The sequence below is a fragment of the Conger conger genome, chromosome 9 (genome assembly GCF_963514075.1).
Source record: "Conger conger chromosome 9, fConCon1.1, whole genome shotgun sequence".
Lineage (NCBI taxonomy): Eukaryota > Metazoa > Chordata > Actinopteri > Anguilliformes > Congridae > Conger > Conger conger.
This window is the reverse complement of record NC_083768.1, coordinates 15,252,967-15,280,810: the sequence shown is the minus strand read 5'-3', so window position 1 is coordinate 15,280,810 and position 27,844 is coordinate 15,252,967. Positions and strand designations below refer to the sequence as shown.

At 43.3% G+C, this 27,844-nt stretch overlaps 1 protein-coding gene across 1 annotated transcript in view; it reads left to right on the top strand.

Moving 5' to 3' along the window:
• LOC133136168 (glutamate receptor ionotropic, kainate 5-like) overlaps positions 1 to 22,371 on the top strand; it is a 67,192-nt gene extending 44,821 nt beyond the window's left edge. Inside the window, exons 2-20 of the mRNA XM_061253430.1 lie at positions 1,381 to 1,539; positions 1,752 to 1,916; positions 2,469 to 2,566; positions 3,002 to 3,167; positions 5,209 to 5,387; positions 7,542 to 7,595; positions 8,244 to 8,405; positions 9,616 to 9,768; positions 10,485 to 10,589; positions 12,880 to 12,987; positions 13,114 to 13,317; positions 13,848 to 13,961; positions 14,190 to 14,299; positions 16,615 to 16,788; positions 17,361 to 17,526; positions 19,251 to 19,476; positions 20,568 to 20,696; positions 21,089 to 21,255; positions 21,787 to 22,371. Coding sequence (XP_061109414.1) covers positions 1,431 to 1,539; positions 1,752 to 1,916; positions 2,469 to 2,566; positions 3,002 to 3,167; positions 5,209 to 5,387; positions 7,542 to 7,595; positions 8,244 to 8,405; positions 9,616 to 9,768; positions 10,485 to 10,589; positions 12,880 to 12,987; positions 13,114 to 13,317; positions 13,848 to 13,961; positions 14,190 to 14,299; positions 16,615 to 16,788; positions 17,361 to 17,526; positions 19,251 to 19,476; positions 20,568 to 20,696; positions 21,089 to 21,255; positions 21,787 to 22,371 — 3,174 coding nt within the window. The 5' untranslated portion in view covers positions 1,381 to 1,430. The remainder of the gene's footprint in view (positions 1 to 1,380; positions 1,540 to 1,751; positions 1,917 to 2,468; positions 2,567 to 3,001; positions 3,168 to 5,208; positions 5,388 to 7,541; positions 7,596 to 8,243; positions 8,406 to 9,615; positions 9,769 to 10,484; positions 10,590 to 12,879; positions 12,988 to 13,113; positions 13,318 to 13,847; positions 13,962 to 14,189; positions 14,300 to 16,614; positions 16,789 to 17,360; positions 17,527 to 19,250; positions 19,477 to 20,567; positions 20,697 to 21,088; positions 21,256 to 21,786) is intronic.
• Positions 22,372 to 27,844: the final 5,473 nt, after the last annotated feature.

Here is a 27,844-nt window from a genome sequence, read left to right as displayed (position 1 = left end):
CATTGTGTTTGTTGATAATAAATGATTATACAAATAGAATTCAAATGTAATAATATTTTGATGCTCCGATATTCTCTTATTTAATGGTTTCTTCTGAAAAATGTATGCTGTTAGACAGTCGGAACCCTCTAATGCAGTTGTGAATAATTGTGTGGAAATTCACTCGCGCACTCCTACCTGATGCTATACATTAGCAGGGCAAGAAGACGGAGATTTGTTGAAAGAGAAGGAGGAGAGTCTTCTTCTATCCAGTGAGTCAGATACATTGTCTTTGTATAGAAGGGCTGGAGGTAATATCATGCTACCTCAGGGATTATTTCTGAACTAACAGGAACCCACTACAGGAAGAAGTTGGTAACCAATTTGGTTTACTAAGACCCCTGCTCAGAATGATTCATTACCACTCACTGTGCCTCATAACTCATATGAGCTTCCTTTATCTTTCTATGGCATTTAAAAAATGTTTTGTGGATAAATATGAGAATTTCAAGTGTTATAATTATTGCTAAAGTAGTGCATTTCCCTTGTAAATGGGATTGCTTGAAAGGGGAATTGAAATAACTTTAAACATTTTGTCTCTCAATGCTCCTCGCAGTGAATACCAGTGTCTTTGAAGTGGGTTAAGTGCACAAATTAGCAAGCAAGCATGTATTATAAGTGAAAAAAAGGTACATAGTTTCAAGGACCTATCTTCGACCATGGAGTGTTTCCATCCCAGATTACACACTCTTTACAACAGTGGTCTCAAACTCGTTACCTCGGAGAACCCTGTCTATGCAGGTTTTCATTCCAACCAGTTAATGCCTTGATTGTCTTAATTGATTTATATGACTCATTTAGCCAACCACATTAAAGTACAGAATATAAGCAACCATTGTGATTTATTATAACTGAAATAACACATTTCACTTTATATGCAGTATGTGTAAATGTACAACCCTAATTCAGCAAATAATTGAATTCATTTGGCTGTATAATCAAGATTTGAGGCTGAAATAAAGACCAGCATGCACACGGCCTTCCATGGCACTGAGTTTGAGACCACTGCTTTATAGAGTGAGCCTGTAGTATCTTTCCAGCATGGTTCGTGTTAAAAATGGCTTTTTTGTGTTTTTAGTTTGGCTAGGTAAGCAGTGTTTGGCTAGTTGAGGGGTTTGGTCATACTTTTGCGTTTGTTTGTTTGTTTGTTTGTTTGTTTGTTTGTTTAATTTCAACTGTTGTACTGGTAGCAGTTGAAATTGTACTTCCCTCTCGGGTCTTTCAGCGCACTTATCCCTGGTTATGGGTATGCACTTTGTTGTACGTCGCTCTGGATAAGAGCTTCTGCCAAATGCCATTAATGTAATGTAATGTAATGTAATTGGTCCTCCTGTCCAGCAGGTGGCAGAACAGGCAGCCAGAAGACCGTTCTCCATGAGGAGCAGTAGAAGATGCCGGCTCTGCCAGCGCTGCTGCTGTCGATTCACTTTGTCTTCCTGTTACTGACCATGGCCCCATCCTCTCACAGCCAGTCCACCGTGCTGTCCTCTGTCAGAATGGGTGAGTCGCCCAGTTATAATTGCTATACAGCTGTGCCCAGTGCATCATTCGCCTCTCTCGCTTGCTGAAGTGCCAATGGCTCAAAACAACCGGCATGTTCCTCTTGTTGGCGGACAAAACTGGCCATGTCAAGCTGATCGACGTGCTGCCGGCCTGTTACTACCGGCCAGCGTGCCAGACCGATCAGTATTTGTCTGCTCCCTACCCCTCAGCGGCGATCCTGGATGACCAGTCAGTGTGTGGGCGAGGAGAGCGGCTGGCTCTAGCACTGGCCCGGGAGAACATCAACAGCTTCCTGGAGGGTCCGGCTCGGGCCCGTGTGGAGGTGGACATATTTGAGCTGCAGAGGGACTCCCAGTATGAGACCACCGACACCAGTGAGTGGCCCCCCTTTCACCCTCTCTCCCCTCCCACCCCAGAAGCACTAAGACAAGATCTCAGGCTCTCTGATTTTGAAGAGCTGACCAATTAAGGACTGAACTCAAAAACTGCTAATCAGGAATGGATGTGAAATGGACCACAATGCAAAATAATGGGTCGCAGAAAAGGTCAAGTAATTTCTGAGCTCTTTGTCAATTTTACGGTTTTATCTTTTGTAGCTCTTTTGCTAATTATATATTTGAACTTCCGCATTTTGATGAATTAAATTTGAATTTGTGTGACTGTGTTTGAAAATGTAACCTTTAAAAATGGGTAAAATGGCAAGTCATCAAGAGATCATCTAGACTGTTAACTGTGGCTCAGTGCCATAGCAACCAATAGCACCTGACTGCAGTCATGGTGACCATGAACATGTCATATTACAAAAACATAATAATTACTTTCAACGAGAAAGGCATAAATGTGGTGCATGTGATATGGAACAGAATAACAATTTTGTAGTGAAGATGAAAAATGACATCAGGTCTAATATTTTCTCTCTTTATCAGTGTGTCAGATACTACCAAAGGGTGTGGTTTCGGTTATTGGCCCTGCCTCGAGTCCAGCTTCTGGCTCCACTGTCAGCCACATATGTGGGGAGAAGGAGGTGAGTTACTACAGCCACTGTTCATACACTCTGGCCTTCTAGATGGCCCCTGTTACTCCCACAGGTCTCAGATGGTGTATTTTCAAATCCCATATCCCCTACCCAAAAGCAGCTCTCCTGGATATAAAAACCCATCAATGAGAAATGTCTTGCATGGGCCTCACATAACTGTGATCCACTAGGCTACCTCCAGAGGTGGTTTATATGAAATGGTTGTTGAAACTTTTAAATATTCTACCATTTACATTTTACCCTCTTTAAAGCTTACCAAAGATATGGTGAAACTAATTTGCCCTGTGTAGTAAACGTCAGCATACGGTAAAAGAGGGTCTCGGTTTTTTATTTACCTTCCCCAAAGTGCTTTTCTGTCTCTCCTTGCTTTGTGTCCTGTTTTATGTGTGTATTGATCGTCTCTATTCTATCTCTGTACCTCAGATTCCTCATGTGAAAATCGGCCCTGAGGAGACGCCACGGCTCCCGTACCTGCGCTTCGCCTCCGTCAGCCTGTACCCTAGCAACGAGGACCTCAGCCTCGCCATCGGAGCCATCCTGCGCTCTTTCGGAAACCCCACCGCCAGTCTGGTGTGCGCCAAGGCGGAATGTGAGCTGCTCGCCCGTCCTCCTGTCCAACCTAGTTTGTGACGAGGTTCTGTCATTTCTTTGATAGAGTGCCGAGTGCACACTGTATGAAGACACTGACAAACTGGTCTAGCAAAAAATATGAATTTCATGGATAAACAGACTCACAGTGCAAAAAAAGAAAAGGTGCATGACATTTAATTATAGGAAACAACTGAGAGGAAAGTATTAATTCATGCCATGGGGTGCCAAAGATTTGAGCTCAAATATCCAAAAAGCTTCCCTTTTCAATAATAGAGCATGACAGTCACCACCTCTATGATGTAATTGAATCCATTCTATACCTAAAACTCATACATTGTTTATTTCTTGAATAGAAAAATCTAACTTCCTTGAACATTTTCTCACATTGAACGTAGTTTCTATGTTTCTATGGGGATATCTTAACATTTTTTATTTTTTATTTTACAAAAAGCTGGAGCAAAGCTTTCTGTTGCCAGTTTCTAACTGTGGCTATGAATGCTGGTCGGGATGGTGCTGGCTCAAGGGACACTGTTGTTGTTTCAACAGCTACTAAACCTGAAGTGAACCCATCAAAACCACCAGGCTGAAATCTTGCCTTAATTCTATGTGTTGCTGCACTGGAAGTGTGAATTTATATTCATGACCTCTGTAGAAGAATACACGGGAGAGCTTTTGCAATCCAGTGAGAACTCACTCTTTGTGCTTGTTTATCCACAGAGTAAAAAAATGAAAAATTTGTTCACAAATAATGAACACGTGTATTGAGTTCAGGAGGGATTATTGTTGCAATAAAAGTGAGCTCATTAGAATTCAGTGTTACCAGAAATGATACATTTAGGGTATTCTGCCACGAACCAGTCCAATCCCCTCAGACAACCTGCCATTTGCAATCATAATTTGGCACCCACAGCAAAAAATGGGAAATTCAAAGAAAGTGATCTCAGAAAGTTCTAAACAAGCAGCGAATATGCTTGTAGTTATGAGGCAAGAAAATGTTTCATTGGAGTTCATTTGTTTGGTAGATTATTGCCAAGTGCTTTCTGCAATCTAAATATGTACTCAGACTGTCCTGGCAGTGGAGATGTTGAGCGTTTGGAACAGAAACAATTGTGGGTTTTCATCTATTGGCAGGTGTGGTTTGTTGACATGGTTTGTGTCACTATAGTGCAAATATGCCATGCACAGGACTGTAGTAATGCAGGGGCATCCAAAAACACAGCAAAAAAGAACTGGTTGTGGACTTTTTGATTGGTACTTTCAAGGTTCAGGTTTATTCTTTTTCACAAGCAGGTGGGCATCCATCTTCATGTTACTCCTGTCAATGGAAAACCTTCATCTCACTGACCCCACAAACAGTGCTACCAGTTCCTCTCAACACGATAACAGCTGGGGTTGAAAATTTTTTTAAGGGATCAGATTTGGTCCCACTGCTGCTCAGCAGGCTAATTAAGGGTTGATGCAGGTCACTGGGGAGAAGTGTGGCTTATTTTACGGGTGAAAAGCTTGGCCCTGGGTCTCAGCCATCCTTTTGAAGATATAGTAGCGTGGTGCTGTAGAAGCATCACAAGATGGCCTCCAGGATATTTTGAAAATCAGCACTTCATCATAAAATAAGGTATTTTCACACTCGGATACATTCAGCTGTCTTGGCTGGTTGTGGGAGAACACAGTGCCCAGATTTTCCTCTGAAAACATTCCAACATTTTAGCTCTTGCAGCTGGCACCAGACTTCATCCCCCAGTTATGTTCAGGCCTTAATACTTTGATTTGCCATCTTAGATGGATGGGTTGGGAGGTAGGGGGAAGAACATTGATCCCCCCCGCTCCTTTTTGGCTGGTTTCCATGATTATCACATAGCTCACAGACCACTTCCCCATAAATGGAACAGTTACTTTTACTTCTGTTTTTAATGGGCATTCTCAAGAGACAATATTATTTTATTTACATTTATAGTCCATTTTATCAAGTTTATCTAAGGACTGGTTTGTCTTCAATGCCCCTCCCCCTCCCTGCCTGGCCACCATTCCTCTACCCCCAGGTCTGCTGCGATTGGAGGAGCTGGTACGACGCTTCCTCATCTCCAGGGAGACGCTGTCCATCAGAATGCTGGACGACAGCTTAGACCCCACCCCCTTGCTAAAGGAGATCCGTGATGACAAGGTGGCCACCATCATTATTGACGCCAACGCCTCCATATCTTACCTCATCCTCAAAAAGGTCAGTGTCGCCACAGCAACACGTAGGAGCAGTGCCTCGCACAAAAGCCTGAAATAGAAAATAAGAAAGATAAACTGTCAGTATGCCACAATAGTTTCATCCATTTACTGTTCTGACAATATGCAGTTAGTGCTAATCCATACATAAGGCTCATCATTTTACGAGTTTATTTTTTATTTTAAAATATGGGAATTCTTCGGGTTTTATTCACCATTTTATTTATTATAAAATTGGATTATAATAATGCACATTTCTGGGATACATTATTTATTTTTATTTTAAACATTGTCCTTTCTTTTAACCGCAGGCTTTGTTAATGGAATTGATGTTGGCACAGTGACATGTACAAGAAATTGGCCGAACATTGCTGTAATAATGATAATCATTATAATACAAAATATTATACAGGAATCTTGTTTAATCCCTTAAACCACACGACCAGAGTGTGAAAAGCAATATGGTTCCTTATTTTATAATGTGGGCAGTGACAAAACCAGCATGGGAGGACCTCAACTATGCATTTTAGAACTTCACAGACAACATGAATCAAGATAAAATTTGTATTCTTTTCACGGTTTTTCCTTTACCTGCTTCTGTCTCTGACATGCAACAACAGCTAAAAACACCACTCACTCGCCCAGCAGCCTCACATACACACACTGACCAATCACAACCCCCAAAACAATCCATGATTCCCACTCTTAAATCTGCATTCCCTCATTCGCCAACAGCGACAATGATCCAGTCAACCAAATCTATAACATATTTTAATTCTAAAAATGTCTCAGGCAAAGAAAATCAAAAATCGGGATGAAAATCGGTTTAATCTGAACTGTCCTTTTTAAAAAAGAATTTCAGGGGAAATTGGATGAGCATTGTGCATACAGTACATAGATTTAATGTATGGAAGTAGATTTAATTTATCCACTGTGTATACAGTGGGCTCCAGAATTATTGGCACCCTTGATAAATATGCGCAAGGAATGCTGTAAATTAAACCAAAGTCTTACAATTTTCAAATAAAGGAATATTTCTCCAAAAAGCAGGTTCCACAATTATTGGCACCCCTGGATTAATACTTTGTGCAAACACCCCTGGCAAGGATGACAGCCATGAGTATTGTCCTATAATTTGTGATAAGGTTAGAGAACACATTTGGGAGGATTTCTGACCATTCCCCCATGCAGACCTTTTCAGAATCATTGATATCCTTGCGATACGCCCCCTTTTCTGTTCAGACCCCAGGTTATTCATGGGATTTATGTCTGGAAACTGAGATGGCCATTGCAGAACATGGTTTTGGTTTTACTTAACCTTTTCTGTGTGGATTTCGATGTATGCTTGCTGGACAATCTACCTACAAACAGGTCTCAGCTTTTAGATTTTTTTCTGTTTTTTTGTAAATTCATTGTACCATTGATCTTAAATAGTACCCCTGGACCACTTGCAGAAAAACATCTCAGTGAAACAGGAAGCGATGGAATGACACAATATAGTTCCTTCTTCCTTTAGACTGAGATTAATTAAATTACAATGGGGTGCAAGAATTTGGTTTAAATGTCTGTTACAATGAATCTGTATGTGATTGAAAGCAGACCTGAACTAGTTAAACATGATACCTTTCTGCAAACGTTAAAAGCAAGATAGCTTTTTATTTTTATTTTTTACTGTTGAGAAATGATTTAAAAAATGAAAAAGTTTGGGAACCCTTTCGGATTATTCTTTATTACTTTTTAAAAAGATGATTACTGAGGCCCAGACCCAGGTCATTACAATTCCAGGGCTGAACTTTTTATTCTGAAGTAGCTGCCTTCTACCCTAAAGTATCAAACTGCAGTGGCTCTTCTGTCTGGTGTTATATGCAGTCTTTTTTTCTCCATTTATATTAAGGGTGCCAATAATTCTGGATCCTTCTGTACATGTCGCGTAACAAACTGTGATCATCTGAAAAAACGAAATGCTTGATATGCCTTTATACTTTACTTGTGGAAGAGAACATTGTCTGAAATATAATGTGCTGACCCAAGTTCCACCAGCAGAGGGTTTCATGTTCTACAAGATAACCAGCGCAGAATCATGTCTTGTCAAAGAGCAGTTCATGAGCCCAAAGGATCTCTTGAGATCTGTCTCCTTCTGTCTTTCTGCACCTAACAGGCATCAGAACTGGGGATGACATCAACATTTTACAAGTATATCCTCACTACTATGGTAAGGCTACATCCACCACCCCCTCTAATCCCTCCATGCCCTCTCCTCACTCTGCACTACACTCCTGCCCACCCGCTGTCTGCACCTGACCCAAAGAACAAGAATGTTCCAGAACTGAAAAGTAGGAATAGGTGTCCTAAATCCTAATTAGCAGAGAATAGAAATACCATAATGACAAGATAAGAGTAGTAGTGTGGTCGTAATATTTATCCAGGGATCCACCTCCATTTCTCTTAGTGTGCTCTCCATCCATTTTCTTTTCCTTCCCCTTTTCCATTTCAGTGCTGGTGAAACACTAATGGTTTACCCTCCCCTCCTCCCCCAATCCCTCTTTTTAAGTGCAGTATTAGTGTACTTCCTGACACTCAGTCTCAGTGCCTCTTTCTCGCTCTCAGGTTCATGTTCACGCACCTGTAGACACTAATTTGCCTGTCTGGCTCACTCTCCCACTTTCGCTGTAGCTGATTACTGTCTCAATATCTCTTTCCCTCTCTCTCTCTGTCTCTAACTCACTCTGCCTATCTGCCTCTCTCGCCATTCTCCCCTTCCTCTCTTCTCATTCTATTGGTGCGGTGTTAATATACAATACCTCTGTGTAATGCAGACCCAGTTCTGAGCTCTCTGTCTGTCTGCCTGTCTGTGTCCCAGGACTTCCCCCTTCTCAGGTTAGATGACATTGTGGATGAGCAGTCCAATATTGTGGGCTTTTCAATGTTCAACACCAGCCACCCATTCTACCTGGAGTTCCTCAGGAGTCTCAATCTGTCCTGGAGGGAGGGCTGTGACCTCAACCCCTACCCTGGGCCTGCAGTGAGTCCTCCAGATGGAAATGCTGTCACTCAACACAAGCCGACTGAACCTAGCTACACTAGCTATTTTAGATATAAATAATCCAAAGTGACTTACAGTTGATTAGACTAAGCAGGGGACAATACCTGTAGCAATGTAGGGCTAAGGGCCTTTCTCAAGGGCCCAACTGCTTTGCGGATCTTACCATGACTACATCGGGTCTTGAACCACAAACCTTCTGGGTCCCAGTCATGTACCTTTGCCCCAAGACTACAAGCTGCCCCCTATCACAATCATGTGAATTTGTTTAACTTCAAAAATGTCAGTTTTATATTTGTGTAATGGAAATGACTGTGCAATTTGCACATAAGAATATAATATTTGCTTGTCAAGAAAATTCAAATAAACTGCAGCAAGGTAAATGGAAACAGGTAATTTGCATTAACCTTATGCCACTCCTTGGCTGCATTCAGATATTTACCCACGCATTTGGGAACTATTACTTCAGTCCTTCTGACACTAAGCTGTTTTTGGCAAGTCCTTTTCAAATTCTACAGGAAACATAGATTGATAGCTTTATATACTGTCACCTTCATTGATTTGTTGAAGTGCAGGACGGCCAAACTAAGTCAACCATTTATATAAACTTAAACGCCCACTATTGCTCCTTCCCGCATTCAAGTGTGGACTTGCGGACATAAGTACAACATCACACCCAGTATGTAGCTGAACCAGGGTAGAATAAACATCGGTAGTGAGTTTAGTACACTGCTTTGCTGACTGAACGACGTACTGCCACTCATACAGACAGTGTTTTATCATATGAGCTGTATCGGTTTCAGGTTGCTGCAGCAGTAAATCAGGTCGACTGATGCAGCGCTTTACTGATGGCTGGCCTTATTGATAAGCTCATTAGCGGACGAGGCTCTGATGTGATCTGAGTGGGGTGACATGGCTCAGGCAGTCAGAGCAGTCGTCTGGCAGTTGGAGGGTTGCCGGTTCGATCCCCTGCCCGGGCTGTGTCGAAGTGTCCCTGAGCAAGACACCTAACCCCCAAATGCTCCTGACGAGCTGGTCGGTGCCTTGCGTGGCAGCCAATCGCTGTCGGTGTGTGAGTGTGTGTATGAATGGGTGAATGAGAAGCATCAATTGTACAGTGCTTTGGATAAGGCGCTATATAAAAGCCAACCATTTACCATTTACCATTTACTTGCCGTGGCCCCTCCCCCAGCTGTCCTCGGCGCTGATGTTCGACGCGGTGCACGTGGTGGTCGGTGCGGTGAGGGAGCTGAACCGCAGCCAGGAGATCGGAGTGAAGCCGCTCAGCTGCACCTCGCCCCAGATCTGGCAGCACGGCACCAGCCTCATGAACTACCTACGCATGGTCAGTGCCCCCCTGATATAGACCACTCTGGTTCCAAATGGATCCCAGTGATTTCATAGGAGAACCCTATCTAGTTGAGGGGTTCTTTTGTTTGACGAAATGGTTCTTTGTCTGGGAGCTTCACATCTATGATAGAGGGTTCCATAAAAATTGTGTCTGGTTTTGGTCTGGTAGATGTGTTTATCATGTTTTCAGATTCTGTAACCCCTTTGTGTTCCTGCCTGACTGCTTCTTTTTGGACCATTACTTCCTCTCAAATCCACACATGGTTTCCTGCCTGTACCCTTGGTTTTCTGGCTGCCATTTTTATGGCATCTCTGATTCGGAATCCCTCTCCGTCACCTCTCTCTCACTAAGCCACCCTTATCTCTTTCTGCCATTCTTCCCCTTTCTTTATCTACCTCTCCACTTGTTCTGTGCTCCCCTCATCTCTCTTTTCACTCGTTCTATCTCAGTTAGAGTATCACTCAATCTCCATCTCCCTGCCTCACGTAGACTTTGGCAGCCATTCTCCCAGTGTCAGTTTGTCACTTCCCTTTCCCTCCGTCCATCATCCCATTATCTACCCATGTCTTTCTTCCTCTTTATTTGCTTATTTCTTTTCACTTTTCATTTGTCGCTTTTTTTCTTTCTCTCCCTGTTTTTCCCAGTGATGTCTTTCCCTCTGGGGTGCCTACAGTAATGGCAGATGTACTTGACCCCTCCTTGTTTCACAGGTGGAGTATGATGGCTTGACTGGGAGGGTAGAATTCAACAGCAAGGGCCAGAGGACCAACTACACCCTCCGGATTCTGGAGAAACACAGAACGGGACACAAAGAGGTGAGCGGTTGTTGGACCCTGCCCCCCCCCAGCGTATATTAATAGCACGGCCCGAACTCTTGAAGGCTATGTACTGCTATGTTGGGAGGATAACCGCAATATTAGTATTCATTGTACTATCGAAAAGTTATGTGTGATTGCATATAGCAGTCAGTGTTGCTGTAAGTTAACTTACCTTAAATCAGCCAAATATCTTGAGAGATTGAAGACATACTTTATTGAACCCCGTGTTGACCCATCCTAGCTACTTAGGAGCAGTGGGTAGCCACAGTGCCGTGCCCGGGGACCAACTCCGGTTCTGAGGCCAGTGCCTTGGTCAAGGACAATGGCAGGAGTGTACCTAACCTGACATGCATGTCTTTGAGTGTGGGAGGAAACCTGAGTACCGAGAGTAAACCCACACAAACACCACCCAAACTCCATGCAGAGAGGATCTGGCAGGCCGGGAATCAAGCCCCAGACCTCCTTCTTGTGAAGCAACAGTGCTAACCACAAGGCTTACCGAAGCCTTTTTTTTTCTTAAACAAAACTGTTAACAAAAACTCACTGTAGGCTAGGTATACCCTAGAAAATAAAACCTTACTGTCAGTTCCTGTATATGCTAGCGAGCCATCAAGTTGAATAACTTGATTCACTTTTCTGCAAGGAGTTTTTTCCACTATTTTACCAAATAACTCAGAAAGACAAAGCAGAGTGACAGGTTATATTTTGGAGCAGTACTGCAACGAAGGGTGTGGATAGGGGGTGGACAGTTCCGGTTTCTTTTATAAGCTTTTATGAATTACTTGTTGGTAGTGATATTGATACATTCACATGTTTGCAGTTGTCAGCTCTCCAACAGAACTTTAGCCTATACCAGCGATTTTTGAACCTCGCCTTTTCAAAAACAATCGCCTCTCTTTATTTTCCACAGTGAACGTGTCAGGGGCCTGTCTCACAAAGCAGGATTATGGAGTTTGCTTGATAACTGCACTCAGTAATCCTGCTTTGTGCCCCCCAAAATGCTACATTATAGCAAACAAATGCTCTTTGACATACAAACCATCACCTGCCAATAGCTTTTGTTCGTTGTTAGACTCATACTTTGTGATACGAGTGTTGTCAGAATGTATTATTGTATGATAACTAAATCCTTTGTGCATAAATGGAAAATAGCAATAATTAGCTTTCAACACAATTTCAATTTGCAATGTTTTATATTATTTTGGTTAAAATATTATAATTGCTTCTGTTGTAAATCCTAGAAATAGCATTGAATTATGATTTCACACCAGTCTGCCTAATTATCTTGTGTTAAGTCATTTGTACAGTGGATTATCCTTCAGTATTGCTTTAGACTTTTAACCGATTCATACCAAAACAGAATTAAGGTGATATACCAATAATATAATTTGAATTTTTGATGAAGTAATTCATTCAGAAAGGAGATTCTTGTGATTTAACATACATTATAACTGACTAAATTAATCACTGGGTTTTCTAAAACCTGGATGCCCCCCCACCCCTGTCTGAATTTGGGTTTCTGCCCCACCACTTTCATCTAAAGTTAGGTGCCAGTGCACACACACACACACACACACGCAGACACACTCACACACTCAGAGAAATACACATACAGCCCCTCGGGAAAAAGTAAATATGCCGCAAGCTCTGCCAGATAGTGTGATCAATATAATATCTGTTTATTTCACAAACAAACAATATCACACACACGCACACACAGAAAGCATACAGATAGGAATGTGAAAGCCTCTTTGAGTAAGGAATCAAGTCAGTTAGCTTGCTAGTTAGTGATATGGTTTATGACAATGTGACATAATTGCATTGTTCACATCAATAATATAAGATAATATACGACAAGTACACCATCCAGTTAAATTTTTATATACTGCTAGTTCACATTAGTTATCGTTATCTACTGTTAAATAAATTACACAGGCTTAATGTAATAAACTCAGTTGAAACAAGATAATATCAAATTATCTTACATTATATACATCCTAAATGTAATGGTCAACTGTTATATGCTAGACGTACAAGATTATTTGGGAAACATTACATTACATTACATTACATTACAGGCATTTAGCAGACGCTCTTATCCAGAGTGACATACAAAGAAGTGGAAATCAAACACTAACATCAAAACAAAAATCGCTAAGTTCTTTAGTGACATAAAGTGTGGCTACAAGTAATTTTTTTACCAGTTTCTCTTTCCTTCTTCCATGACCTCTCCATTTAATATATCTGTCCCCTATCACTCCCTCTTTTCCTCCCTTATCTCTGTCAGATTGGAATCTGGTACTCTAACAACACACTGGCCATGAACTCGACCTCTCTGGATATCAACGCATCCGAGACACTGGCCAACAAGACACTCATCGTCACCACCATATTGGTAAGGTCGCCAGCATGATAGAGGAGCTCCGTGCGGCAGCCATGTTGGTGAGGTCCTAGCGTCCCTCATGGAACCGACACGCATTTTACAATTGTGCGGCTGTGCATTCTCCTTTTACCCGTGCAGGAGAACCCGTACGTGATGCGCAGGGAGAACTACCAAGACTTCAAGGGCAACGACCAGTACGAGGGCTTCTGCGTGGACATGCTGAGGGAGCTGGCCGACATCCTCAAGTTCTCCTTCCGGATCAAACTGGTGGACGACGGGCTGTACGGAGCCCCGGAGCCCAACGGGTCCTGGACGGGAATGGTGGGGGAGCTCATTAACAGGGTAATTACACACTTTGCGGCCATTCTTCCCACAATTACAGCAGCTAACCCGCGCGTCGCCCTCCCTCCTGACGAGGGCCCGACAAGGCCCGGGTTCACAGCACGGACTGTGAAAGACGCACTTAACTTGATATGGAGTGGCTCTTCATAGCTAATTACTCAGCGGTGTGCTTCAATTATGACGACGCCCCCCGTGTGCCGCTTGCATGCGGCCGATGCGCTACGCCCTCCCCCGGCACTGCAGCCTGACGGAGCCCGGTAATGAGCTCCCCTTGTTAATCAGTTCAGCTGTAATTAAAGTATCAGAGTGGAATCTGGGGTGCCTTTTCAGTTCATAGTACACTGATGACTCTCCTTGCCATCTGCTTTTTTTTTTTCTATGTTTTTCCTTTTTCTTGAATGTTCCCTCTTTACTCCCCATAAACCCTCTTCCTTGTTTCCCTTCTCTTTTTTTAATTCCCTTCATTTTCTCATGTTCTGTTTTCTCCCTGTCTACTTTGCCTTCTCTCCTCCCCCTCCCTGCTCCTGCAGAAAGCAGACCTGGCTGTGGCTGGGTTCACCATCACATCAGAGAGGGAGAAAGTCATTGACTTCTCCAAACCCTTCATGTCGCTTGGTATAAGCATTCTCTACCGGGTCCAGCTGGTAAGGACTGAGAGGAAGAGAGGAGTGTGGAAAAAGTTACATAGAGATTTTCAGTATATAAAAACTTACTGTGCGCTGCTAATTTAATGTCATTTTTTAGTCATCAAACCATAAAAGTGAGTAATATGCGTGGTATACAGTGCTGAACTGCTGTGCCCTGTGGCCACTGAAGGGCCTGCAGTAGAGCAGGCTATGAGTTGTTTGTGTACGTGCTGTCTGATCTTTCAGGGGCGGAAGCCTGGCTATTTCTCCTTCCTGGATCCATTCTCCCCAGCTGTGTGGCTTTTCATGTTGCTCGCCTACCTGACCGTCAGCTGTGTCCTTTTCCTGGCTGCCAGGTAACCGATACATCTGTTTTAAGACATGGAAGCGAACGAAGCAAACAGTACTCGAGTGAATATAGGCAATAGCATGAATGAATGAATGTGACTTTCACAACCACATATGTGTAAATGTATACACTCAAAAATACCTGCAAAAATAGATTCCTGGGCATTATCTGCACACATCTGTGTGTTTGCAAATGGCTTTTGATTCAATATGGTATGAATGTTGAATGCTGAATTCCTCCAAACTGGAACAGGGAGTTGTGATTATGATATCAATGCAATTATGTATGCCCAAAGAAATTGTGTTCAAACATGCAAAAAAAAGAATAACCGGCTTCTTCGATCAAGGGTATGGAGAGTGACAGGGCTGCAGTTAGAGTTCAACACCTGCTCAACATCTACAGAAATAAACTGGCCACAGTTCCCATCCGCTGGTCTCACTCTTGAAGGAAATTAAATTAGTTCTGTATTCAGGTGACCTAGTTCCACTGTTACCCACCAAACAAGGGTTAGAGAACTTGGCCCTGCTGTAGAAATACTGTCAGCACAGGGTTCTGGGTAAATATGAAGAAATAGACATTGATTGTTTAAAAAAAGAATTAAGGAACCAAATCCAGTTTCAGTACATCCACTCATTTCAAACATTGGCTACTAAACCCAACATGCAGTGAAGAAACTGAAAAGGAAGAATTTTGGCTTAATGAAAAGAAACACTGAAATTCACTCACAAATGTGGCAGAACTATTGCCATTATCTTTGTGGATCTATGGTCTGGACCCCTGTAAAAAAAATCTGAAAGTGTCCAACTGCATATAATACGGCAGGCAGAATGAGGCTTGTACCTGGTGCTATTTTTTTTTATTTAAGAGCAACTAATTGCTGGAACCATCTAATAACAATTACCAGCATGCCTTTCACTGTATGACAACACCAGAACCATAGGAATACGCATTGACCCTCAATAACACTACACGACCTCACAGTACAAACGCATGTACCAATTAAAACGCATAAAAACAATGTAAGCCTGCCCAGTCTGCACTGCAGCAATCTGCACTGCTGTGGGTATTGTAGATAATCTATTATGAAAATATAATTAAATATTTACACATTTCTAAATGTTATAGACCCATAGAGAATCGCCTGGCAAGAGACCAAATGACCAAATGAGGTGATGTAGACTGGATCGACAGTGCTGATGTCACTGCCGTCAAGAGGTCAAAACAAAGTTGTACTTCATCTCAAAATGTGAAAAGTACAGGGAAGTAAGGGATACTTACTACCCAAAAATAACACTAGTCTATCCACAATTCCCCATACTATTGGACTAAGATAAATTACCCATCCTCCTCAGAGAGGAACAGAGGTGTACAGATCTGGCAGCCTGTTATGTTGCAGCCGGCTCATAGCCTGAGGGACAGAGTGACACTAGTGCTTTGCTCACTCGTTTTAGCTGTTATTAATATATTCCTGTGCTAATGTTTTATGACAAGACAATTAAGTAAATTCAGTGGTACCGAGAGAGAGAGAGAGAGAGAGAGAGAGTGATGAGAAACACGTTGAGACACTGATTAGTTGAATATGTAGAGAAGCACACACATGGAGGGAGAGAGCACAAGCTATATCAGTGAACAATAGAAACATCCATAGCGCAGTTTTCCATAGCAAAGGATGTGTTGTTTGTTGTAAGTCACCATGTAGGACATGCATGTTAGTATGGTAATTAGCGTACTTCCATTAAAATGTCATTCGTCAAATAACACAAAAAATACATTTGAAAATGCATACATTTCATACACTGTAAGTACATTACAAAGTAAGTAGAAGTAGCCAAGGCTGTGACTTTAATTGTCCTTTTCCATGCTGAATGGGACGCAGTTGTGATAGCAGTACGATCTTGCCCTTGGGGTCTTTAATGGGTCACTGGCCTGTGACTGTCCTTGAGTGAAAGTGATGCCATCAGCACATTGGGCTAGCGGGATGAAGATCACTGAAACATTTTCTCATGTGCTGGTTATAAAATAAAATAACAGTGATGGCCATTTTAAACTCCACAATAGTGTACAGGCACTTTGTTCAATTTGTTTAAAAAAAAACAAAAAAAACACAGAGGATGTTGTCATTCCCTTTTTCTCCCCGGACATACTCTCCGCTGCCTGGTTCTAAAATGGACGCCTTGCGTACAGAGACGCAGCAGTGCAGCGCAGTCCCATGTGAACTCCCGTATCATTCACACCGCGGTGTTCTGAAGGTGATTTGTGGCGCGAACATATGGGCCGATGCTAATGGAGCGCACCGCACGCTGACCTTATTCCGTCTCCCAGGATGAGCCCGTACGAGTGGTACAACCCGCACCCCTGTCTGCGGGAGCGCAAGGACATGCTGGAGAACCAGTACACGTTGGGGAACAGCCTGTGGTTCCCTGTCGGGGGCTTCATGCAGCAGGGGTCCGAAATCATGCCCCGCGCCCTCTCCACCCGCTGTGTCAGCGGCGTGTGGTGAGTGCCACGCTCGTCTGCCCGCAGCCTCCTACACCCCGTTCCCCCTGTCAGCATTTCCCCACAGGAACAGCTCGCTCATGAGCGTCTCCCAACTTTATAACTTCAAATAGGTTGTGATGTTGTGGGATGTAACAGATTTCACAGCTTTGTAGCATGCCCGTGGTTGTGTAGCCAGTATGCCGCTGTCATGAATTGAACCTGAACGGCCATGGTCCTTGTCAGTTTCCAGAACTGTGCATGCCCAGCTCAAATGGACCTGTGCTATAGCTTTAAATATGCTTGACATTCTTTTTTGGTGAGCAGTGCAGTGTCATGTGTTGGTGAGCTGAAATGGCTGACGTGCACAGTACTGATTCCCTGAAAGAATAAAACTATCCCATCTTTGGGAAAACTTAGAGGAAAATGTCATATGAAACATGCAATGTGATACGAAACATGCATTACAATAATGCAGATTTAAATATGAGAATTATTGCTTGGGCAGCAGTGAATGGCACATGGTAAGATGCTTAACATGGAAGTTAATTTCATATGGCGTTTGAATCTTGGTTTCTCCACTCCTTTTGCAGGTGGGCATTCACTCTGATCATTATCTCCTCCTACACGGCCAACCTGGCCGCCTTCCTGACCGTACAGAGAATGGAGGTGCCCATCGAGTCACCAGACGACCTGGCGGACCAGACCAACATTCAGTACGGCACCATACACGGGGGGAGCACCATGACCTTCTTCATGGTACGATTCCTGTGTGCGGGCGGCCTCCGTGTGCAGTCACCACCCCCCTCTCTCCACTGATTTATCAATCTGCTGCCGTACGCACTCCTCCGGTGAAAAAACGCCGTAAGCAGAACTGGACTGTGGAGTGAAACTAAGCATGCGTGCTCCAAACTTGGAGGAAAGGAGGAATCAGAGCTACAAAATTTTTGCACAGACATAACTTGTGGTCAAAGCTATTAGTCAATCGGCCTACAATATTTTTGATGGTTAGTCATGTCAACTGATTTTTTTATAATAGAGCTCTTTTTAACTTATTGTTACACTTATTACATATTCCAGCCTCAGTGGATGGCCGCTCATTTTGTTTTCCCCTGCCCTTGTGCAGGTCTTTGTTTGTGGGTTTGACTTTGTGAGTGTGTTTGAGGAGCTAACTGTTATTGATCCTGCATCGTTTCATTTTCTATCTGTCATATTCTTTGATCAGTGCTCTGATGGGCGGCAGTTTGGCTGGTTCTGTGTTCACTTCATTCTTGGGGTTTATGTGTCAGTGGTCTGTTGTTGATGCTAAGTGCCCAATAGACAATAAGAAACTATGCTCATGTGCTATAAGGTTTGTGACCTCCACTGGTGTCTGATGCACCTCCCAATTAGCCAGAATTAGTATTTTCAACAGGGAGGTCAATATTCTCTTCTGTACTTGGTGCAACTGGTGCTGCGCTGTTGGTGCTATTTAACAGCTCTGAGGTTGACTCACTGCGCTTTTTTTAATGTGATAACTTTGCTGCAGTGCTGGCACACAGTGGATGGTGAATCAAACAGGGCGTGGATCTGACCCCTCACGTACTCTCTGCAACTCATTCCAACTGCTCCCATCAGGTTGCTGTTAGTTACACTGCCGCGGAAAAAGAAGAAGAAGAAAAAAGACGCTATAAGGGAGCTTTTATCCCCTGTCCAATTTCCATTTTAAACAAGAAATAAAGTTTTATTGTGTTTTCATATATTATTTATATGGCTTTTCCCATTCGCCTCATGATGCTTTTATTGTAATGTGCTAATACGCATTGCTTTTAATCGAGGTGGATGGCAGTGAGCAGAAAGGGGTAATGGGTATTATGGGTAACTGGGCTTGTAACCTAAAGGTTGTGGGTTTGAGCCACAGGTTGACACTGCAGTTGTACACTTGACCAAGTTATTTAACCTAACTTACTTCAGAATGCACCCAGATGTCTGAATGTATACTATTTAAAAAATAATAATAATGCAAAAGTTGGATATGATGCTTTGGATAAAAGTCTTCCAAATGCCAAATACAATTTAAAATTTTTGTGGAACAGTGGATGTTTTAAAAATTTTGACATTACATTACATGATCGTTATTTAACAGACACTCCAGAGCGACATACAATAAATTGCAAATCAGAACCAGGTGAAATCCCTGGAGGGAAGTACGATTCCAAGTCCTAGAGTGATCACTTGAACCCTTGTAAAATAATAAGATAAATGTCCAGGTAGCAATACCACAATTGGCAAGTAGAACACATCAAATATTAAAAGAATGAAACGCAAGTGCAGTCATTACATACAGCATACACATAGCATACATGTCTGATTATTACAGTGAGGTAGGGAAGGAAAGGTGAGTTTTGGATTCTGACTGGTCATCCATCCTCTTTCACCCTCATCCTACATGTGTCCCCCTCTTCCCTCTTATTATCTCCCCCTGGCCATCCTACACGCCCCAGAACTCGCGATACCAGACGTACCAGCGCATGTGGAACTACATGCACTCTAAGCAGCCCAGCGTGTTCGTGAAGAGCACGGAGGAGGGCATCGCCCGCGTGCTCAACTCCAAATACGCCTTCCTGCTGGAGAGCACCATGAACGAGTACCACCGCCGGCTCAACTGCAACCTCACGCAGATCGGCGGGCTGCTGGACACCAAAGGCTACGGCATCGGCATGCCGCTGGGTGAGTGGGGAGGCTGGCCTTCTGACCGCTAATGCATGTACAGCGGGCTCCTAAAGTCTGAGACCACCAGTGAAAATGCCTCTATTCTTTTATAATTTAATACAAACTTCTAAATTACAAATTATATTTTCAGTATAACAATTTGAGTGAAAAGTTGAATCTTTCAAAAAATGTTTGCACTCGAGCTGGCATGGATTCCACGAATTTGTGCAAAGCCTGATGATCCATGTTGTTCCAGCATTATTTGACAATGTTCCAAAGAGCATCTTGTGATGTTACTGAATGCTTGGCTTTTGTCAGTCTTCCAGTGTCCCCATAAATGTTCAGTGGGGTTTGAGGTCTGGTGATTGTGTATTGTGCAGCACTCCCAGCTCTTCTTTGGTCTTTGCTTTGAAGTAACTTTCATTTGTTTGTTTCATTTGTGTTCTCAGACCTTTGTACCCTATGTATAGTGTCCATTTTAGGACCGACTGACCGACTGTCCCACTTTTCTACTTTCTAAAAATCTAAATCAAAAAATGGGCTCTGGAAAATAACAAAAATAGTGCAGGCATGGACTTATTTATGTTTGTTAGCCAACTAGGAGACTAGCTCACTAGTTTCCCCTGTAGAACTCTACCAGTGCTAAGTGTTGGTAAACTGTAAGCTACCCCATTAGTGTTAAATAAAAAAAATATTTTGTTGCCTAAAATCAAAGAACTGTACTTTTAGGGTAGATTAAGTGGTTAATAGCCTTAACCACTTATGGGTTTCTGGGTTCCCACTCTGTACTTCACTGTGGTTTCATTATTTTGGCCACCTTCTCTCCTCATAGACCTCAGACCAGGCATTGAGACCCAATCCCACACACCAAGCTCCCAAAATCTAATGCATTTAGCCCATGCTGTGTCTTTCCAAAACTGAAATGAGCAAACATAAAGTAAGTCAGGCACTTTTGAACAGAAAAATTGTTTCGCGAGTTATGTTGGCCAACGTTATCATTCCTGTGAGACGTATTCCAGGCCGCTGGTTGGGCCGCGGTCAGTAAGGCCTCACCGGAGACAGCCCGGAGGCGCGGTGCTGAACTGGCGCTTTGCTGCTCCCTCTCTCAGGCTCTCCGTTCAGAGACGAGATCACGCTGGCCATCCTGCAGCTCCAGGAGAACAACCGCCTGGAGATCCTGAAGCGCCGCTGGTGGGACGGGGGTCAGTGTCCCAAAGAGGAGGACCACCGAGCCAAGGGTCAGTGTGTCTCCACCACGAGCACTGCTGTCCTTCAGCAGAGGGGAAACAGAGCCTTTTTAAAACTTTGAAGAACCAAACAATGAAGCAAATGCAATATTACAGTCATTATATCACACTAAGTGATGCAAACAAAATATGACTCATTGTAAACAAATTGGTAGAACATTTTACAGGCGAATCAGTCAAATCAAGCTTATGTCCACACAAACAAATAGACATAACCTTTTCTTTTCTTCTTGAAAAACAACATTTCACATATTCCATATCCAGGGGAGTGATTCACACTGCAGTGCTTTCTTCTGACTCCAAATGTAAGGGCGATTGTTTAGGAGGTGTACGGTCGTGTGTGCAGCTACGCATGACGGGATTAAGCTGGAATGTGTCCTCAGGTCTGGGAATGGAGAATATCGGGGGCATATTTGTGGTGCTGATCTGCGGCCTGATCATTGCCGTGTTTGTGGCCATCATGGAGTTTGTGTGGTCGACGCGGCGGTCGGCCGAGACGGATGAGGTACGCCCTCACGCCTGTCCTCGCCGAAATCACAGACACACCCCAGTAGGTCACTATGCCAACCCGCAAGCATGCCTCTGCACGCCTGTAGAGCACTGTGTGGTGTAGTCATGTGACTGGTGTACTACTGATTTTATTTAATTTATTTATGTATTTATTGCTACTGTGGTGCTGCTTGTGCAAGGCCACATTGTCCAAACAAAGACGATGTGTGTCGATTGGTTTCTTGTTTGTGGTTGTGTGTTGCTGCTGTGTCTGTGTGTGCGTTCTTTGTGTGTATGTGTGTTGGTGAAGCGCATGTCTAGTTGTGCTTGTACAGTAGCACTTTTTCTTCCTGTTGCTCTTCTTTCCTTCACTTTGGTCTCCCTCATTTTCTTGTTACGTTTCCGTCTGTACTCTCTCTGCTAAATGTCCTCTGTCTCTGCCGCATCTGGTCTATACATCTTCTCCCTGCTGTTCTCTCTGAATCCTTCTGTTCCCAACCTGGCTCCGTTGCTTTCGGTCCTGCTCTCTTCTCGCTCTCTGCTTCTCGGCCTCATGTCCTCGTTTCTTGCCCCTTCCCGGCTCTCCTCCCAGGTGTCCGTGTGCCAGGAGATGCTGACGGAGTTCTGTAACGCGGTCTCCTGCAAGAAGACTTCCCGCTCCCGGAGACGACGACCCCTGGCTGGCCCCGGGGGGCCCCGCCACCCCACGCGCGTCTCCCTGGGGGCGCCGCGCCCGCTGCGGCTGGTACGGGAGATGCGCCTGAGCAACGGCAAACTGTACAGCGGCTCAGGGTCCCTGACGGGGGCCGCCGGGGCCGGGGGAGGCCCCTCGGACCTGGGCCCGGGGCCACAGCGCCTGCTGGAGGACCCGCTGGGGGCCAACACCACCCCTCCGCCCTCCCTGGGCCCTGCGGTGCCCCCCCGCAGCTGCGCCCACGTCCGCATCTGCCAGGAGTGCCGGAGAATACAGAGCCTGCGGCCCTCGTCCTGCAGGATGACCCCCCCGTCCTCCTCCATAATCCCAGCCCGCCTGCCCCCGCCTCCTCCCCCCTCGGCCTCCAACACAGACAGCGAGGGGGGCGGTGGGCCCAGCCCCCGTCGGCGAAAACTCACGCCCCCGCCACGACCTCTCCCTCCCGCAAAGACCAGTACCAGCACAGACCTCCTGGGGGAATAGAACCAGGGGAGGGGGGCAGAGGACACGGGCAGAGGACACACATCGCCAGGGGTGGGGGGTGGGAGAGGGGCACTGCTTGGCCCCAGTTTGTTTTTGAGGAGGAGCCCATGGCTTGGACAGGAGAGGACTCCACTGAAGGGCGGGGACCAGACGATGGGTTTTCAGAGACTCCTATACCTGAATATTCAGAGGGCTTCAGCAAGGCTCTGTGAAACGGTGTGTGAAGATCTAACCTTTCAGAACCAGACCGACTCCCCCCTGGGCCACAACCTTTGCTCCTCTCCTCCACGCAGTTTCCCTGCAATCTGAAGCTGGCTGCTAACTGAATACCCCGGTGCATCTCCTAAAGACACAGTACCATATCAGACAAGGAGACTCAAACCCCTGTGTGCTCTGCAGCCGTTTCCTGTGCAGAACCGGAGTTGGCCTTTTCTGTGCCATTACTGCTTGGATAGGACCTGCTTTAGAGCCAGTATGGATGCTGTTATTTTCACCCTCTTCTCTGTATCACCTGATACAGGAAGTGAACTAGTACTCCTTACTGGTAGACTCAAAGGACCATAGAGACTCTTTCTCGTGCACAGAGCGGCCGGTTCACTCCACAGCATAGAAACCATGGATACGGCAGGAGCACACTTACCTACAGGAAGACCTGAAGGGGGGGGGGGGGGGGGGGACACAAATGAAAAAAAGAAAAGAATTAATCTGGGCTGGATGCTTTCTCTTTATTTCTGTTTCTTTTTGGACAGTTTCTTGTAGACTTGGTGTGGCTGGAGTGAGGACGAATACAGACACTTGCGTTTCTGGTGTTTGTTTCCCTCCACTCTGTTGTTACCTGTTAACCTGCTACAATGTGAGGTCTGTGAGTCAGAGAGGTTCCTGCCTGAAGCACACTGATACACATTATAATAGTATTATGCATAAAAAAGGCATTTACATTTACAAACTGGCTGAATCATACTGTATTTAGTGGTGGTACAAAATGTGTGCGTGGGTATATTCTGTTAGAGTTTAATGAACCAGTTTTCTGAAGGGTTTCGAGCAAACTATCAAACCTGTTTGAGTAAAATCTGCCCCAAAACCAGCTAAACTGAACCTTACTAAAAAGTGAATGATTCCAGTTACTAAAAGTGACCTGTGGTTTATTGCAGGAGGTTTTGTAAAATATATGCCTATTTAGAATCTAAGTATGCTATAATCCCTCACAAAAAAAGTAATACATGTTACAGTAATGAAATAAAATTTATATACTCCATATATTAGTGTTTATTTTCCATCCATTCCTACCAGGGGAAGCTTTTATCATAATGAAATCCCTGTCGGGAAAGTGCTGTTTTTAATTCTCTTTATAGTATGTCTGTTCTGATCTTACAGAGAGACTATTCTGATTCTGATGAATTAAATGAAAATTAATAACCAATATACACTCATTACATATGGGGGTTGTGTTCCTTTCACATTTTCAAGCTTATATACAATATGCTTAAAGCTATATTCTCATAGACATATGATTGGAAGTACAGAAGTGAAAGTGAACATTTATTGCAATATTGCCATCTATTTTGGATCTATTTCTTAGATTTATATTTCCATAGCTTATAAAATTGTAACATATATTACTTTTTTTCACAAGGGATATAATGTATGCAATGCCAGGGTGCCTGAAGACTGAACCTGAAAAAAAAGAGAGAATTAAAAAAATTAAATCGATGTCTGAGAGTCAAATATAATCCAATGGAGCAGCTTGGGAGAAGGGACTGCCCTTTATTTACTTTTAAATATGACGATATTACAACATTTTCGGAAATCTTCAAGTAAACCAGTTCTAAATTCATCCACTGTGCTTGGCTGAATACTTTTTTCTCATTTAGACTGTGGTCATCTTCAGCAATGAAGCTGTAGAGAAAATAGTCCTGCCCTTTGTATCACAGTGTGTCTGTTAAATTGTCCGCCTATTTTTGGTTTCATAGTGATCTATCTTCCACAATATCGCAGATCTCTTTCTGTTTATAATTCTGAGAATCAGAACAAAGCTGAGATGGCTCCCTCCACACCCCTTTACCTTTCGCTCACCAGTAACCATTTATACAGTAATATCCCAACAATATACAGCATAATGGATACTGGCAGTAGTACATTCTGAAAATGTACATAAATGGTCTTAACCACTGACCACAGAGGCTCTGTGAACTTCCACTCCCAGCCACTCAAGTCATTATATGAAAAAGCACGAGCTAGTTCTTCGATCGAAATGGCTAATGCAGACCTACATGCACACAAACATGCACGTGGCTGGAAAGACAGACTGCACGGCCTTCAGTGCGTGGTTATTGAGCTGCTCTTGTTGCCAATGCACCATATAATGTGAGATAAGCAACAGAATTGAATACACTGAACTGAAACACAGACCACACCAGGCACAGGAAAGCAGAAGATGGTGTTTCAGCAGAGTGGGGTATCCAGACTGGCACAGGTGCGATTTGTTGTTGTGATTTCTATTATTGTGATTCCTCTGAATGTGTGTAGGAATGGTGATGAACAATGATATGGTGAGTGGAGAGAGAGAGAGAGGGGAGGGGGGACGGGGGTGTGGAGGGTTTGTTTGGTTGTTCATTTTTTTTCAATCATCCTTTGTTTTCTTAATTATTTTTTACATTTCTATACTAGTGCTAAATGGATTATTAAACCCATGATTATGGATATTATCATGATTATATTATTGTTATTAGTATTCCTATTGATGTGCAGAGGTCTGGAGAAGGATGGCAGGTGTATGGGGGTCGGCTGGGCTGGATGTTAAACGCTAGGCGAGGGGCGAGGGTTCTGTACTCTCCATCGTGATGCCCAAGATGTTAAACTTATACACACACAAACACCTTTGGAATAAAAAAAACAAACAAATTCAAGCTGCGAGACTAAATGTCTCGTCTGTAATTGTGTGTTGGTGTGTGTTTCTTTCTGTGCGCCTGTGTGCCTGTCTGCGCACACTTTTGAGTGTGTGCCTATCTGTTTGTCACCAGCTGTCCGAAGGTTTTCTGTCAAATTTATCTGTCAAATATCTAACCATTTGTGAGTGTAAAATGTGATATACTCTTGTAGAAAAATATATGTTGAAATATAAAATTCATACTCTAAGAAATACATTTCTAATATTTATCAACAGCGTTTCCACTCTTTTCAAATAACCATTTTCTAAGACTTTTTCAGGGAATTTTAACTACAGTCTGCAAAATGTACTGAACAATCCCATTTTTATGAATACAATAACACAACCAATAATTATCAAGTGGAAAAACATTCAAAACATTCACTTCTATGGAAATCGAGGTTTGATTTGAGGGCTTGTAATAATATTATTATGATTGCATCTCTAATTCATCTCAACATTATTAAAACACTTGCTGTAAATGTAATATGATATGTAAACCTCAGAGTACTCATACACACCCAGAGAGATTAATAATAGCCATGTTAAGCCATGCTTGTGGTTAGGATTGTGAAAAATATCATTCTTAACTTCAATGAAAAAACATTCAAATGTGTTTTTCTAACTTTGTCACAGGGTTTAAATGAGTTTTGTTCCGGCTTGGCAACTTCAGTGGTGTGCCTGTGCTAATATATTCAGAACTAAAACCATCATTTTCTGCTTTAGTCCATTGGCAGAAATAACATGGATTTGTTCCTTCTGAGAAACTATTTAGGGATTCTGGAATCATAAAGCCGTTTGGCACCTTTATCGGCAGATGTTTGAAAATAAGAGGCCATGGCTAAACTAACAAGGTGTGCAATTATTTTTGGGCATGATGACATTTTTTTTGCAATGTTCTCTTGGGGAACATTTCATGGAAGAGTCCAGTAAAATGTCTTATTCAAGAACACACTTGGTTGAAATGTAACAAGATGCAAGGCTTGTACTTGATGGTAGATTGCACTTTGACTCCACATTGCCACTTGGTACTACCTCTCACATAACTTTTGAAAATGAGAAATATAATGTTGTTGCTGTCTAAAGCCCTGTGCATCTTCTTCCAGTTCTCACCAGTACCTGGGGGTCCTCCATCTACTAATAGATAGATAGATAGATAGATGGATAGATGGATAGATGGATAGATGGATAGATGGATAGATGGATAGATGGATAGATGGATAGATGGATAGATAGATAGATAGATAGATAGATAGATAGATAGATAGATAGATAGATTATTATGTTTATATAGCACTTTTCTAGACACCCAAATCACTTTACATGTTGAGGGGGAAACTCACCCCAACCACCACCAATGTGTAGCACCACCTGGGTAATGCACGGCTGCCATTGTTCCACCAGAACGCTCACCACACACCAGCTGAGGTGGAGAGGGAGAGAACAATGTGTTTGCCAATTGAATCAGGGGATGATTAGGTGGCAGGTTGAAAGAGTCAGGGTTGGGAATTTAGCCTGGACACCGGGGAACCCACTTCTCTTTGCGAAACGTGTCGTGGGATCTTTAATGACCACCGTGAGTCAGGACCTAGGTTTAACGTCTCATCTGAAAGACATCATCTCCTACAGCACAGAGTCCCCATCACTGCGCTGGGGCATTGCGGATAATCTAACCAGAGGGAAGATTGCCCCCTACTGGCCTACAAACAGCACATCCAGCAGCAACTTGTAGTTTTCCCAGGAGGTCTCCCATCCAAGTACTAACCAAGCCCACACCTGCTTAGCTTCAGCCATTTGGCAGGAGCTGGGTGCATGATGGTATGCTGAAATGATATCATATTCATTGTTCCATTCCAAATCCAATGTGTTGGCATACAGAGCTAAAAGAAGAGACATTGTACCATTGTCCAAATACTTACAGACAACACTATGAATGTGACAGGTATGACTTTGAAACTTTGGAATGTTGGCAGTATTGACAACAAATAATTGGTACATAGATAGATACTTTATTCATCCCAAGGAAAATTTTACATGGTAAATGGTTGGCATTTATATAGCGCCTTTATCCAAAGCGCTGTACAATTGATGCTTCTCATTCACCCATTCATACACACACTCACACACCAATGGCAATTGGCTGCCATGCAAGGCACCGACCAGCTCATCAGGAGCATTTAGGGGTTAGATGTCTTGCTCAGGGACACTTCGACACAGCCCAGGGAGGGGATCGAACCGGTAACCCTCCAACTGCCAGACGACTGCTCTTACTGCCTGAGCCATGTCGCACATTGCTAATTGGCAATGAAACTGTGCATGAAGCAAAGGATGCTTCACCAAAAAGGCTAGAAGAGTTACAGCCTGGCCTGAGGTTTTCATTCAATATTAGCTTGGTTTAAAATCAGATGGCAAGATCAATATTTTGTCCCATAAACTTGAAAAGTATACGTTCTCAAATTCAAGGATTTTCGTTATGAGCACATTTAATCACCTTTCTATTGTTAAACTGTACTGAATATTAAGCTTTTGCACCTAGCAGGCTTTTAA